The 13,545-nt window shown below is 39.5% G+C and overlaps 1 protein-coding gene across 1 annotated transcript in view; it reads right to left on the reverse strand.

The window, feature by feature from the left end:
* LOC146456461 (ATP-binding cassette sub-family C member 4-like) overlaps nucleotides 1-11,275 on the reverse strand; it is a 30,821-nt gene extending 19,546 nt beyond the window's left edge. The window contains exons 1-2 of the mRNA XM_085092709.1: nucleotides 11,236-11,275; nucleotides 3,942-4,524 (exon numbers count right to left, since the gene is read on the reverse strand). Coding sequence (XP_084948835.1) covers nucleotides 3,942-4,460 — 519 coding nt within the window. The 5' untranslated portion in view covers nucleotides 4,461-4,524; nucleotides 11,236-11,275. The remainder of the gene's footprint in view (nucleotides 1-3,941; nucleotides 4,525-11,235) is intronic.
* Nucleotides 11,276-13,545: the final 2,270 nt, after the last annotated feature.

Consider the following 13,545-nt stretch of genomic DNA (forward strand, 5'->3'; position numbering starts at 1 on the left):
CACAGTTTTGAATTTCCAAACATTTTTTCCAGAGAGCTATCTTGCTCTCGCAGAAAATATCATGTTTACGTGATTCGCCCACGGCCGTTAACAGGTCATTTGTAAACGGAAATGCTTTCCTCCAGGCAACAATCGATAATTTTCCCTTACGTTACGTGTTTAAAGCTTTACCGACAGATGCTTCAATCGTCTATTACAGTGCAACGCACTGTAAATTCTCGATACCATCGATATTCGTGTAGAAACTATAAATTTTTGAAAGATATTTTTTCGTGGCCGTGTTGTTTTCATTCGCACCACACGGCTCTCGTGTGTTTGTAAACGCACACAAGTTTAAAAGTTCTATATATAATTCTACCAAACATCAAAGACTATTTTCCAATATTTTCCATTCGTTAATGTTTTATAGAGACTAGAATTATTACTATAGGGACAGAATTGACACAGTTTTGAATTTCCAAACATTTTTCCCCGGGTCGCTAATCATCACGTATCATGACGTGTAATTCGACGGTCGTTTACAAATCATTTGTAAACGAAAATGCTTTCTTCCAGGCAACAATCTATGTTTTTTCTTTATGTTATGTGTTTCAAGCTTTACACATTTTACCCGTTTCGATACCACCAAAATTCGCAGAGAAATTATATTTTGAACATTTTGTTTTGGAGCCGTGTACATGCAATGCATTTTCACCGCTCTGCTTTCATGCGCTTGGACTGCGCTCTGATATTTCGGGCTACAACCAAGCGTTACAGTGTTAAAATTTTTGTAAGGTCCAGAATTATTTTAGTAGGAGCGATATTGACTGAGTTATAATTTTTCAAACATTTTTATCCGAGCGCCAAATAAGTCTGGGAACCCCGTTGAGCAACGACGACGGTACAGGAGGACAAAACGACCCAAATCGCCAAAAATGCCCATTTTGATCAGAAAATAGCTATTATACTATTCTGGAATCCATGTGATTAATTTTACAGTGAGCTGGGAGGAAAAAAGCTGTTCTTTTCTGCCAGCCCACCCTTGTACGGGGCAGCCAGCCCGCCAGCCAGCTGACTCATGCCAGCCAGCCAGCCAGCCAACTTGCCAGCCGACTAATTTTCCCAGCCAGCTGGCTGACTTTCCTAGCCAACAGCCGGCTTTCTAGCAACAAGGCACCCGCTCTCCCAATTTCACTCCCACTCCCACTCCCACAACCTCGCCCCTAATCTCGTACCCAAATCTCCCACGTTCAGTCATTTCGACATTCCCGAACCGACTGAGCTCTGGGTACGAGTTTACCTCGCCCCGGCCCCCAGGTCTTCCTGGCGATGTGAGAAGATTCTTGCAAATAGTAAGTCACGTGATCTTCTGAATTACCCAGTCTTGAGCCCGCCTGTTATGTCTGAGCTAGCTCAGCTCCTACAGCCCAAGCCAGCTGGGCGCATTGAGCTTTCTCCCAGCCAAGTCTTAGCCGGTTTCTCCCAGCTAGGTAATTTAAATAAGTTTCTCCCAGCCAGACGGGTTGAAATGATGTTTCTCCCAGCCAGACGAGTTGAAATATTGTTTCTTCCAGCCAGCAGAGAGGTGCATGAAGAACAGCTTTTTTGTGGAACAGCTCCGTTTTGTCCTCCTGACGGTAGCAACAACATTTGAACAAAAACAATCGCTCCGCAATTAAATTTTGATACATTTCTTTGCCGTCCTCCGCAAAACAACGACGTGAAATGACCTAATTTAAGGGAATTGTGGAGAACATGAGCAAACGACGGTGAATTTTTCTTTCTCTGTTAACTTGAACGCAATTCCTACCAATTTAGGCAACTTGCTAGCTGTTTACTAGTCTAATTCGTTGTTTTTTCATTATTTTACGTGTTACAAGCTTTACAAATATACTTCAACCGCTTCGATAGGATAAATATTCGTAGAGAAACTAATTTTTGAACATTTTGTTTCGGGGCAGTTTCGTTCGCACCGCACGGTTCTCATTCAGTTGTAAACACACTTAAAGATCTGTGCCAAGCAACGAAGAGTGATTTCCCCGTGTTCTCCTTTTAATTTCTCGACGTTTATTTGGATTTCAGTAGGAGCAATATTCGACTGAGTTGTAAATTTTACACGTGTGATGAAGAGAGAATATAAGTTTAATTCAGGAGTAAACTAAACAACGATAAAACTTAATGTCAGGCATCAATTTATTCTTCACCTGCGCTGTGAAGCTTTCTACCGCTTGAAAATCCGCGAAAATATGGATCGATAAAAATAGCAAACGTGGGGTCTAAAGAAGGAACTTACGGAGTAATTTCTTCTACTGAATTTGACCTGCTCCTTCCTCCCATCAAAAGGAAACTGCCATGCTCGGTTATCATTCGTTGTAAGAAGAAGTAGCGAGGTGAAAGCACTTGTTCGCCATGACTGATTTCAGTTTCTCAGCTAAACAAATGTCAATCCGATCCAAGTTTTTACCTTTGACGCAAATGATATTTTGCTGTTTCTTGTAATACACGAAAACTTAACGTTTAGGAATTTTCTTTTTAATTGCAGCACTTGATTTCCATGTATTTGTGGTACAAACAACTCGGTTTAAACAGTCGAACTCCAAAGAACTTGAAAGAACTCGTTATTTTTGGACACAAAATGAAGAAACCAACGAAATGTAGAACTGGCGTGCTCAGCCAATCTGGAGCGAGTATTTTCGCCGCTCGACCTATCAGGAGTAGGTAATTTTGCCCTCTGTATTACATTGGCCGTTTTTATACTAGAGGACGCATTATCCGTCTGGACGAACTTGGGCAGACATTTGCTGTTCGTCTGGTTATTCGTCTCTAGTATAAAGACGGGCACAATTTTCTGTTTTACTATACAGATTTTAAACTCAATATTGTTGTCAAGGCCGATACTCAAGACTGTACTGAGCTTCAGAGTGAAGTCACCTAATCCTGTTCAACAAGATAAGTCACTTATGACCGTTGGACACTATTTTAACTGATTCATTTTGTTATGGATCGTGACTTCTGCTACTACAACTCAGGAAAACAAATACCCAAATAACTCAACTTCCTTTTTCAACAGTGTAAACATGCTGACCTAAGGAAGATGTTTAAAGTTTTTATTGTATTATTTTTATAGTGATTGTATTGTAATTTCTCTTATAATCTTACATATTATAATTTTAGATGATTAACACCAAAAAGCCCGTTTGGGGAGTGTTAAAAAAATTTGTATTCTATTGTAAAGTGGATGAAATTTTCACACATGGTGTCTGAAGTCAAAAACTGTCCATCCACAGTAATAATATTATAAGGGCCTAGAAAGGAGATTTGGGGGCTTCAGTAAATACTCCTACAAGATCAGAGACTGTGGAGGGGGTGGGACTGAGAAGGGGGGGGGGGGGGGGGGGCTTCAGCCATACTATCCTTACTTTTTGGAGAGTGAAAGGAACATTTTAGTTTTCTACATGCATCACTTACAGACACAACTGACATACACATTGTTAAGTATTTTATGAGAGACCTGATAAGTGAATTTGTCAACATACACCCCTTCTTATGAATCCGGCAACCAGTGAAACATGATTGTGGTCAAAGCCTTTAGTATAATTTTAAGCTTTATAATTAAAGCTGTTTCCATAGCATTTTATGGCAAAGCATGATCACTGAAATGTTTTCATCAATGAATTCCATGGATTTTGTCTTTTCATCAAATTCCATGGAAATTGATTCTGAATGCAGTTGTGTTCCATGGAACTCCATGGAACTTAATTAGCCCCCACGGAATTCCATGGAAAATTTTCCATTAAATTCCACACAGCAACTCCATGGAGCTATTTTCCATGGAGCTCCATGGAATTCAATGGAATTCCATGCCCTAATACCCCATGGAATTCCATGGAGTTATTTCACACGGGCTGAGTTACTACAGTATTCTTTTCAAGACTGTATTTTCTAACTACAAGATTAATTACCTTCTTGTAAACAAGTCCAATTACTGCCACCTTCATCTTCAAAGCCCAGAGCTCTGTAAGGTAGTCATAGTGTTGTGTTGATAGCACATTTACCACACTTGTTACTCCCAAAAGTGCCACATAGATAAATGCAAGCTTCATGTCCATATTTGGCCTATCATTTAATGCCTTCAACACAAGCCAAAGACATAAAGGGAGAAAGACAAAGCTCAAAGACAACAGCGTTCTCAAAATAACTATTGCAACACCTGATCTCCAGGGAATAAGCCTGATCAATGCTTTCCATAAATGTGGCTTCTTGTTTTTAAATTGACTCCTTTTCAATTCATCCAGCCAGTATTTCTCAGCTTTTTCTATAAGCACCTCAGCTTTGTAATCTTCTAGAAGGGGAAGCAAATCTTTGTCAGTCAGTGGTCGCTTGTTCCCAAGGCTTAGCACATCTTGTAGCCACCATAGGAACACGATTGAGAACACACTTGCTCCATCTCTGGGATTTTTCGGCTCTGATGTCCTCTCCATGTCTTATTACTCTTTCTGATCTTACTCAATTTTTATATTCATGATGTGAACCAAAGAATTGCAGCTATAAAGGAAATGAGTGGCACATGTGCTTAGTGAACAACACAAAAAGTTTTCACACTGTGTGTATTTGATGACTAATTTGAGAATCAATTAAATGTTCTTTCATTTTCTTTTCCTTTATTTTATTTTGCTAGACTTTACAATACAGATTTAACAAAAACAAATTTACAAACAAAACAAAGGAAGATGAAAACTGGGTTTCCTCTCAAGGTGCGACGTCATCCCTTATTGTTCATAAATTTTGTAAGAAGATTAAGACCTCTATTTCCATACAGCTGAAGCAGCGATCCCATTTCCGCGACTGGGAAAACGGACGATGAAGGAGTATCACCCTATCACTCAAGTCCCACTTTGTTGAGTCCACAGGACACCCAAGATAACATACAATACAGCCTATGCCCTTCGCAAGCAAAATGTTGACAGCCATGTTTTTTCAAGTTAGAATTGTTCATACGATTATGCTCCACAATAACCAAGTACATGTGGATTCAACAGAAAACGGAATGCTTTATCCACAACACTGTCAACCCTGTGCTTTAAATCTGCCATGAAAGGCTTGTCCATTAGCTTTGGTGGTATCCATATATGTGGGCTTCACAAGGCAAACCACAGGCGTTTAGAGAAAGCCAAGAATTAATTATCTAGTTATTGATATAGGCGTCACAGCTGTGTCAGTTGGAACGTGACCTTTCATCTTATGCAGTGTTAGGTTACATGAAAAACCGTTGAGAATTTGAGCGCTTTGTAAGACGTTATATAATTCTCAACAGTCAGTCTAACACCGTTTAAGATGAAAGGTTACGTTCCAACTCACACAGCCATGACGCTCATATGAATAAATAGATAATTAATTCTTCGCTTTCTCTAAACGTGAGCTTGGGACGCTTGTGGGCATACTGAATAACTAAACAACACTGGGCAAGATTTCCGCACGGCCCTATACATTAATAATATTGTGTGTACATGTGTATGCTCGTTCTTTGTCCAAGAGGGTTAGTATGACAGTGATGCATGTATAATTAATGGTGGGGCTGTGTGGAAATCTTTCCCAACACTGGACAAACCACTTTCAGGAAAATTAATCCATGAATGAGGAATTATGGGGTTAATTTCTTTCAAAAAACCGCTAACAACAAATTGACCTCTAGCGATTGCGTCGACAGGGAAAATGTTCGAACAGCAGTTGGCGCATCATCATGAAAGCAAGAATCACAATTAAAGATATCAAGACAAAAACGAAACAGAAGGAAAAAAGAAAATAAAAGAATCGGAACCTGACTCGAACTTGACTCGTGCATGAGTCGTGGCTTACGCCACAGCTGATCGCCATAAGCCGATTTATCTCCAAAACAATTTTTTTTCTTGAAGGTTCAAGTTATCAGGAGTCAACTGCAGCTGCGTAGTAAAATAAAACTTTCATTACTTTTCTTGTATTATCTGATTTCTCCCTTATTTTCTTCAAGCGGTGGCCATTTTGAATGATTTTGGCTCAGTCCTCTATCTCGAGGAATGGGACCAAGTTATAAGGTTCGGAATTGCTTGGAAATTTCTGTCAACATTTCTGGGTGTGTGTGGTTTGTTACGTGCCAAAGGCTTCCCGTGGATTTCCCCGGCTGGGCACATTCTAATGCTCGTGCCTAGGTTTGACCGTGAGTTTGTTCCAACATTCCAGGGACACGGCTCGGTCGGCGGCAAAAATGGCACCCGATTTGAAATGAACTTTGTTTTCAACGAAGGTCTGTGTCTCAATAAATGAACTCTTCCGTAAATGAGCTACCCAGGAGGGACCGCACATCATCCTTCTTGCCATATGGTGAGGCAGGTAAGCGAGAGCTTAAGTTTCAAGCAAATTTTAGCGAGGTTTTCGAAGTGCTCTCCTAAAATGACTGGCCAAATTTCATTGAAATTCGACTTGTAGTTTCCTACCTTTCCATTAACATAATACAGTGATGCACGTGGACCAGCTGCTGAGAGATAAACCGCTCAAAACAGCGTTTGGAAGCACTGAATAGCATTGAAAACACAGCAAAACACACCGGGTACGCTTTTTTTAGACTTAAGTATATTTTTTGTGGGTTTTTTTTAGGGAAAATTGTTGTCTAAATTTCGATTTAATTTTAACTCCATACAAACTCTTAAATAACGCTTGCATAGTAACCTGTGTCACATACGCTTTGGTGACCTATGATTTGAAGGCCTAGGTAAGTAAGTAAGGCCCGGTTCATACGTCGAACTTTGCATGAGCCGAACCTAATTATTTGGTTCGGCGCATGTAAAGATCGACGTATGAATCAGTTAGGATCGACAAATTTGTATTTGGGTCGCATATGCATAAGTTATGTATAAATTATATAAATTATATCTATCCCAGAGGTCTGCGCGTTCCATCGACTTGGCATGCGCAAAGGACTTCATTCTGAACAAGATGCGGGAAAAGAGGAATGTGCTTGTTCTTCTGGTTTCGAAACAACTAAATAGACTTGTCTAAGATGCGAAAGATTTAAAAAAAAAAAAAAGAAGCTATTCTTGATGTGCACACGCACTTCAAACTGACAGAAACTTTCCAATACAGGCTATATCAAAGGCGAAGCCTCAAGACTTCTCAGAACAAAATCTTCAAAATCATTTGAAGAAAACATTACTCTATTCAAACAGAGATTACGTTACAGAGGTTACCTCGATAACCTTATAGATAAAACTCTTTCAGAAGTCAATTTCGCGAAAGAATGTCGCCTCTACAAAACAAACGAAAAACGCGCAAAAACTTTTTGCCGTTTGTTACGGAATATCGCCCTTCTGTGCCTTACCTAAAACCATTCAGATGAGTAAATGACACTTGATAGAAAATCAGCCTCTGCTAAGACAGATCTACAAAGACCCTTCCCTACTTTCGTACAGAAAAAGGAGATCTTTGAAAGACGCACTCGTAAGGGCAAATTAGCTTTAATGGTCATATTCTTCCTATTCGACCAATAGGAGCCGTGTTTGGCCTGTTTTCACTATTTTAGTAAACAAACTCTTCCATGTCAGAATTCATCTTTCCCGCCATTTTGAATCTTGTTGAGTATAAACAACATCTGCTGACTACGAAAATCTATTTTCTCACTTTAGCTTTAAGTTCGACTTCGGTTAGGTTCGACGTCTGAATCAACTGCCGAACATAATGACTTGGGTCGACCTTAATACGTACGGATTAGGTTCGGCTCATGCAAAGTTCGACGTATGAACCGGGCCTTAGGCCCAGTTCAGGCGCCGAACTTTTCATGAGCCGAACTTAATTCAAATTAAAGTCGGCCCAAATCACGAAAATCCCGCCTTTTGATTCAGACGCCGAACTTAACTTAATTTACTTGAGGCAAAACCAATCGAAATGTTAGCGTTTTTTTTAATTTTATTTATTATTGTTACTCTTTTTTTTTTAATACGTTATAATAATTTATGCATTAGGTTCGGCTTATGAAAAGTTCGACGTCTGAATCGGCAAAGCCGCTCCAAAGCCGAAATTCCCGGCTGAGCCAGGCGGGAAGAACGGCTGAGCCGAACTTTTCATGAGCCGAAACTAATACCTCGATTCAAGTACATGAAAAGTTCGGCGTCTGAATCAGTTGCTCAAGAAAGGCTGTTTCAATAGGCCTTATCACGGTTTTCGACGCCATTTTGACGAGTAGACAAACAGGCTCGAAATAACAGTGTTTGTATGGAAATCCGATGTCAAATAATTTTTATAAAACATCTCTTCTGTAAAATTCGTGAATTGGAAACTTTTGGTACCTTTCCCTTGTGTTACGCGTCTTATGGTTGTACCGGAAATTCGATTACAATAACGTGGCCTGACTCACGTTTCTGGTTATGTAAATAAAAGTGTAAGATTACAAATTGTTTTCGTTTCACCAAAAAAAAAAAACCAGAAAGAAAACAGGCAAAAAGCTTTCCTAAATGAAAACTTTTAGTAAAAATGGACAATCAAACCTTTAATCTTTTTGTAAAGTGTATTTGCAGTTGCGTTTAAGCATCAATTCGACAAAGTGATGCGATCTACGTTTTAGCTTAATATCAATGACCTTTCCCCTACGTATTCTGGATGGTTCTACAACTGTCAAACAGAAGCATGATTCCTTCGCCTTGAACTCTCCAATTTCCACCGTAACTGTCGAGTGCTTCTTAGAAGTTATTCTTTCGATCTACCGCTTCAAAAGGATTAATTTTCCTTTTAAAAACGGCACATTGGAATCTAAAACATTAAAACAACATGGCCACGTCACTAAAGTCAAGCCTTTTCAGTTCCACCGAGAGATCACTAGGACCTGAATAATCACAATAGTAATTAACTCCCGTCCGATCCCTCCTGACATACACTAAGATATTGTAGGAGAAAACTGAATTTGATACATCTAAAACGAGTTAATAATTGAAAGATGCGCATTTGTGGATACAAAGAAGAACAAACGGCCCCCATTTTACAATGTGGGCTACACATGCAGGCATCCCACGTAATGAGGTAGGAAATAGCAAGGGGTGACAGGCCTGCACGAACTTCTAACAATGGAAACATTGTTGATGTGTAACCTCTTTATATTTTAGCTCTGACAAGCATGTCATGTAGAGATTTTCCTTTTTTAAAGGAAATTAGTGGTGGCTCTTTGAAGATTTCTCGTAGGAAAGGCTGGTTTTGTATTTAGTGCCATTTTCTCATTAAAACACGTTTGAGGTTGGGCACTGATAGTTGATATTGTGTTACAAAAGGCAATATTCGTTTGGGGGTGTTGTCTTTTTGCTTCAATGTCCGATGACCTTTCTGTAAATTTGACATCTGATAAAATATTTTCAATCAGATTATTTGGGTAGCCTCTAGCAAGGAGTCGTGATTTAAATTTTTTAATATTATCCTCAAATGTTGTTTTTGAGGAGTTTGTTCGTTTCCAAACTGTAGGTTTGACGACGCTTTGGCTAACAATCTGTGTTTCAATGTCGGCCATAAAAATGTTTGCAAAAGCAACGGCCATTTTTGTGCCCATGGCTGTACCATGGATTTGGACGTAGTTCTTTCCATTGAATTGGAAAAAAAGTTGCTAAAAAAGTCGCTAACAATATCGCTAAAAAGTTGCTAAAACGATTTAAAAAATCACAATTATTGCGTGGCACTTATGAGCCATCGTAAAATACTGATAGCTTGTCACACTGCTTGAGCTGAGTGGTCTGACGGAAGTTGAGGAGCTAGTGCATTCGTCTTCGCCGCAAATCCTCGCGCAAATCCCACCGACAATACTCAAAAGCGAACAAAACATCGTTGCTCTGTATGTCTGTGAACTTGTCTAACAACAAAATCTAGTTTAACGTTTCAGAGATATGGATAAGTAGATCTGTTTATTTAGAGAACGATGCAATATTTGCATTTCGTGGGAATCAAAGAAAGGATGACAAAGCTTCTCATCCTTAATATAATTAATTTTAATTGTTCCAGGTTGTATTGCTATCATGTTATTTTCTATTTCTTCACCAAGTTAACCGGGAAATCTGGCACATCGTTAAGTAAGATATTTTTAAAATATGACTTATTTTAAATCAAGGGATATAAATATCTGTTTGTTATTAAAGCCAAGTCGCTCGTGCGTGACACAGATTTTAGCCGAATGAGATTTAACTTTACCTTGCGGTTATTTTGGTGTTTGTTGGTTTGTTGTACCCGTGTAGACAATACTTAACATCAATACGTATATTTTAAAACGTTTTAAGGGTTGAAAATAATTAAAAGCCTTTTTTATACAAACTTTGGCCGAGGAGTTAATTTATTCTGTTATGCCTTGTTATGTAGAGTTGTAGATTTCAATGGCGCTGAATTGTAATTTTGTCAAACTGTGATCTGCGTTCGTGCAAAAGTTTTGCTGGATCCTGAAGATTTAAAACCGTACACCTAAAAATAAATGACTAAACTGTCTTTTGTCAAAATATCAGAGGATTTGAGAAACTACCGGTCAGCTTTTTTTCTCGCTGATTTTGAATTATTTTAGACTTTTGCGTGATAGAGAAAAGTGTGTCTACTTCATACGAGCTCAGTTCGCTCACAAACGAGCAGAGATGAAAATAATTACTATGTTTTGACTGAGGAAGAATCAATGTATTAAATTATGCTAAAAAAAGATGCATAGCTGTATAAATGTCTGTGCAGCGAAAACCTGAAAAGTGTAAAATTTCGAGTTCTCTCGTGGTGAAATCCGAGCTTCCGGTAGGGTAACCGTTTTTCATGGTTTTCTGCCGTTATATGGAATATTTCAAAAAACTAACCTCATATTCTTCACTAACTTACCTAGGCCTTCAGACTGACAAAGTATGAGCGAAATCGATTTTTTGACCGTGGTCACAATTTCCTTGATTTTTACTGAAATTTACTCTTAACAGCTTCTTTAACTAAAACACAACTTAACCCTTAAAGTCTCATACTACAAATAAGAAGGAAGTTCCTGTTTTGATATGAAAAAACATAAGCAGTCTCATGTTAGGTATACCCCTAAACTAAAGTGTAATATACATTGCAACCAAATATATGAGGAAGTAGGTTCAAAAGTTGTAGGGATGGTCAACAAATCGCAGATTGTAGTGAAATTTCACGCATTTAATGGGATCTCTGCGAGTTCATTTTGGTGGAAACGTAAATTGAATAAGAATGATGGATGAATTATACTTGCAAATTTGAATGATAATAAAATTTACTCACCTCAGAAAGCGAAGACTTCGAAATGCAGTTGAGCTCTCACCCGATATATTTACCGCTGAACCTCGTGACAGCAGACGATGTGCAAATCCCGTGGGAGGATCCCCGGGGGTTTTGCCACGCCACGGAATAATTACCGCTGGACCTCGTGACAGCAGAGCATTAGCAAATCCCGTGGGTAGATTTCCGGGGATTTTTGCCAAAATGGCGAAAGCACTTTAATGCCCCTGTCTCCGGGGCAAATTTTTGCTGCAAATACCCTACCAAGCCCGTGGGTTTCCCGGGGATCGGCCCCCTGGGCTGGCTGCTGATACGTGCATAATATGTAATACATAATATAATGTCATCGATTCATGTCTGCCTTGACCGCTGGAACCGGGGTTCGAGTCCTCCTGGTGAACCACATTCTCATATAGTACGTTATATCTTGCTTTTTCATGTTTAGTTACTTTGTTCCTTTAATCTAACAGGTTATTACAGTTGATCCTGTGTGAAAATATGGCGGATACACTTAGTGCGAATATTCCCTGCTGACGGAAGGAATGGGGAATGGGAACTGAAAAGAAATGAGAAGAAATGAGATACGATGTCTAGTGAATAAGTTTTGTTTAGTCATTAGAGATTATTGAGGCCAGGGGTGATTACCCAGGATTTTTTTAATAACTGTGGACAACCATGCCAATAAGGGAAGTACGGTCAGTGAACATTGAAATTTCCCAAGTTAGTCAGCTACTATCAAAACCTGGAAGTGACTGCATGCTCTGATAATGAAGGCAGTCAGTAGGAGAAGGAAGTAACGAAAACAGCAAACAGAAGAAACGTTAAGTCTTTCTTGTTACTCGGGCCTTAAGGCGGCGCGATTTAAGTTTCGGTCGCGTTCTCTCTTATTTTTTTTCTTTACGTCGCGATTGTCCGAGAGATAACGCATAAGACTTCGGGGCACGAGTTAAGTTCTCGGTCGCGTTCTTAGTACTCAGGCCGTGAGGCGCCGAGTTAAGTAATCGGGGAAGAGGAAGAGAGGGCCCCGAACTCCCTCATTTTTTCTCGTTTCCATAGCTCCCCGATGAATTCTGCGAGTCACTATTCTTTCGAATCAAAACATTTGGCCTCGGCTGTGAAGCGTTCGTGAACAGTTTCCTTTAGCGCAGAGAGGGTTCTGGAGTCGTTAGAACAAAAAGGTGATGGCAATGATTAGCATGTCGAGTGGCGAAGAAAGCGAAAACGTAAGGATTAAAGCCCGTGGATATAGCATAAGAGAACAAGTCTTGCGAGAGCGAAGAGGCACAAAGGAAAAAGGAAAGAGAAGCACAACGCAGCGCGGGAAATTTTTACCACCACTGTTTCGCCTGCAGCCTTCCGCAACCTTCAGCTGCCGCGTAAGAGTTTGCAAGAGGGCTACAAAGAAAGATCATTAAATGATCAGTCTCCGGAGTACCTGAAAGGCTTATTTAAGCCCTTCAGCACGGACTATGGACTTAGGAATAGTGATAACAAATTAGCTCTGCCTAAGCCTCGTACCGGTGTTTTGAAACATAGTTTCTGCTACAGTAGGGCACATTTGTAGAACAGCCTTTCATCTTACGTCAGAGCCATTAGATCTTTTACTAATTTTAGAAATGAGATAGATCGCCAATTGTCCTCCTCGTACTCCCACACGGCAAATATGTAAATCAGTTTTATTTTTAAGTTTTTATCTTGTAACTGATGTTTTTACCGTGTCTATGTATGTATGTATGGCAGCACTCGCTGAAAACGCCGGGAAACAACAAAGAGTACAACACGGATACAAGGCAAGGCAGTTTTATTCACAGAACATTAAATTTTAGGTTTTTATATCAAACCCGTAAAATTCCCATACAAACCTTTGTAAATCGAATCCTTGTAACACAACACCGCTCGAAGGCAAGAGTCACGTTCGCGTACGTGTCATTTATTCCTCGCTTGGGCCGCCTGTGATTTGAGGAAAATATTAAAAAATTTAAATCACGACTCCTTGCTAGAGATTACCCAAATAACCTGATTAAAAAAATTTTATCAGACGTCAAATTTACAGAAAGGTCATCGACCTTGAAGCAATAAGACAACACCCCCAAACGAATATTGTTTTTGGTAACACAATATCAACCATCAGTGCCCAGCCTCAAACATGTTTTAATGCGAAAATGACACTTAATACAAAACCAGGCTTTTTTACGAGAAATCTTCAAAGAGCCACCACTAATTTCCTTTCAAAAAAGGAAAATCTCTAAATGACATGCTTGTCAGAGTAAAATTATATAGGTGGTTTTCACCTCACACATCGTCACGCAAGTG

Source organism: Pavona decussata, unplaced genomic scaffold, assembly GCF_977016875.1.
Source record: "Pavona decussata unplaced genomic scaffold, jaPavDecu1.1 SCAFFOLD_254, whole genome shotgun sequence".
Classification (NCBI taxonomy): Eukaryota; Metazoa; Cnidaria; class Anthozoa; order Scleractinia; family Agariciidae; genus Pavona; species Pavona decussata.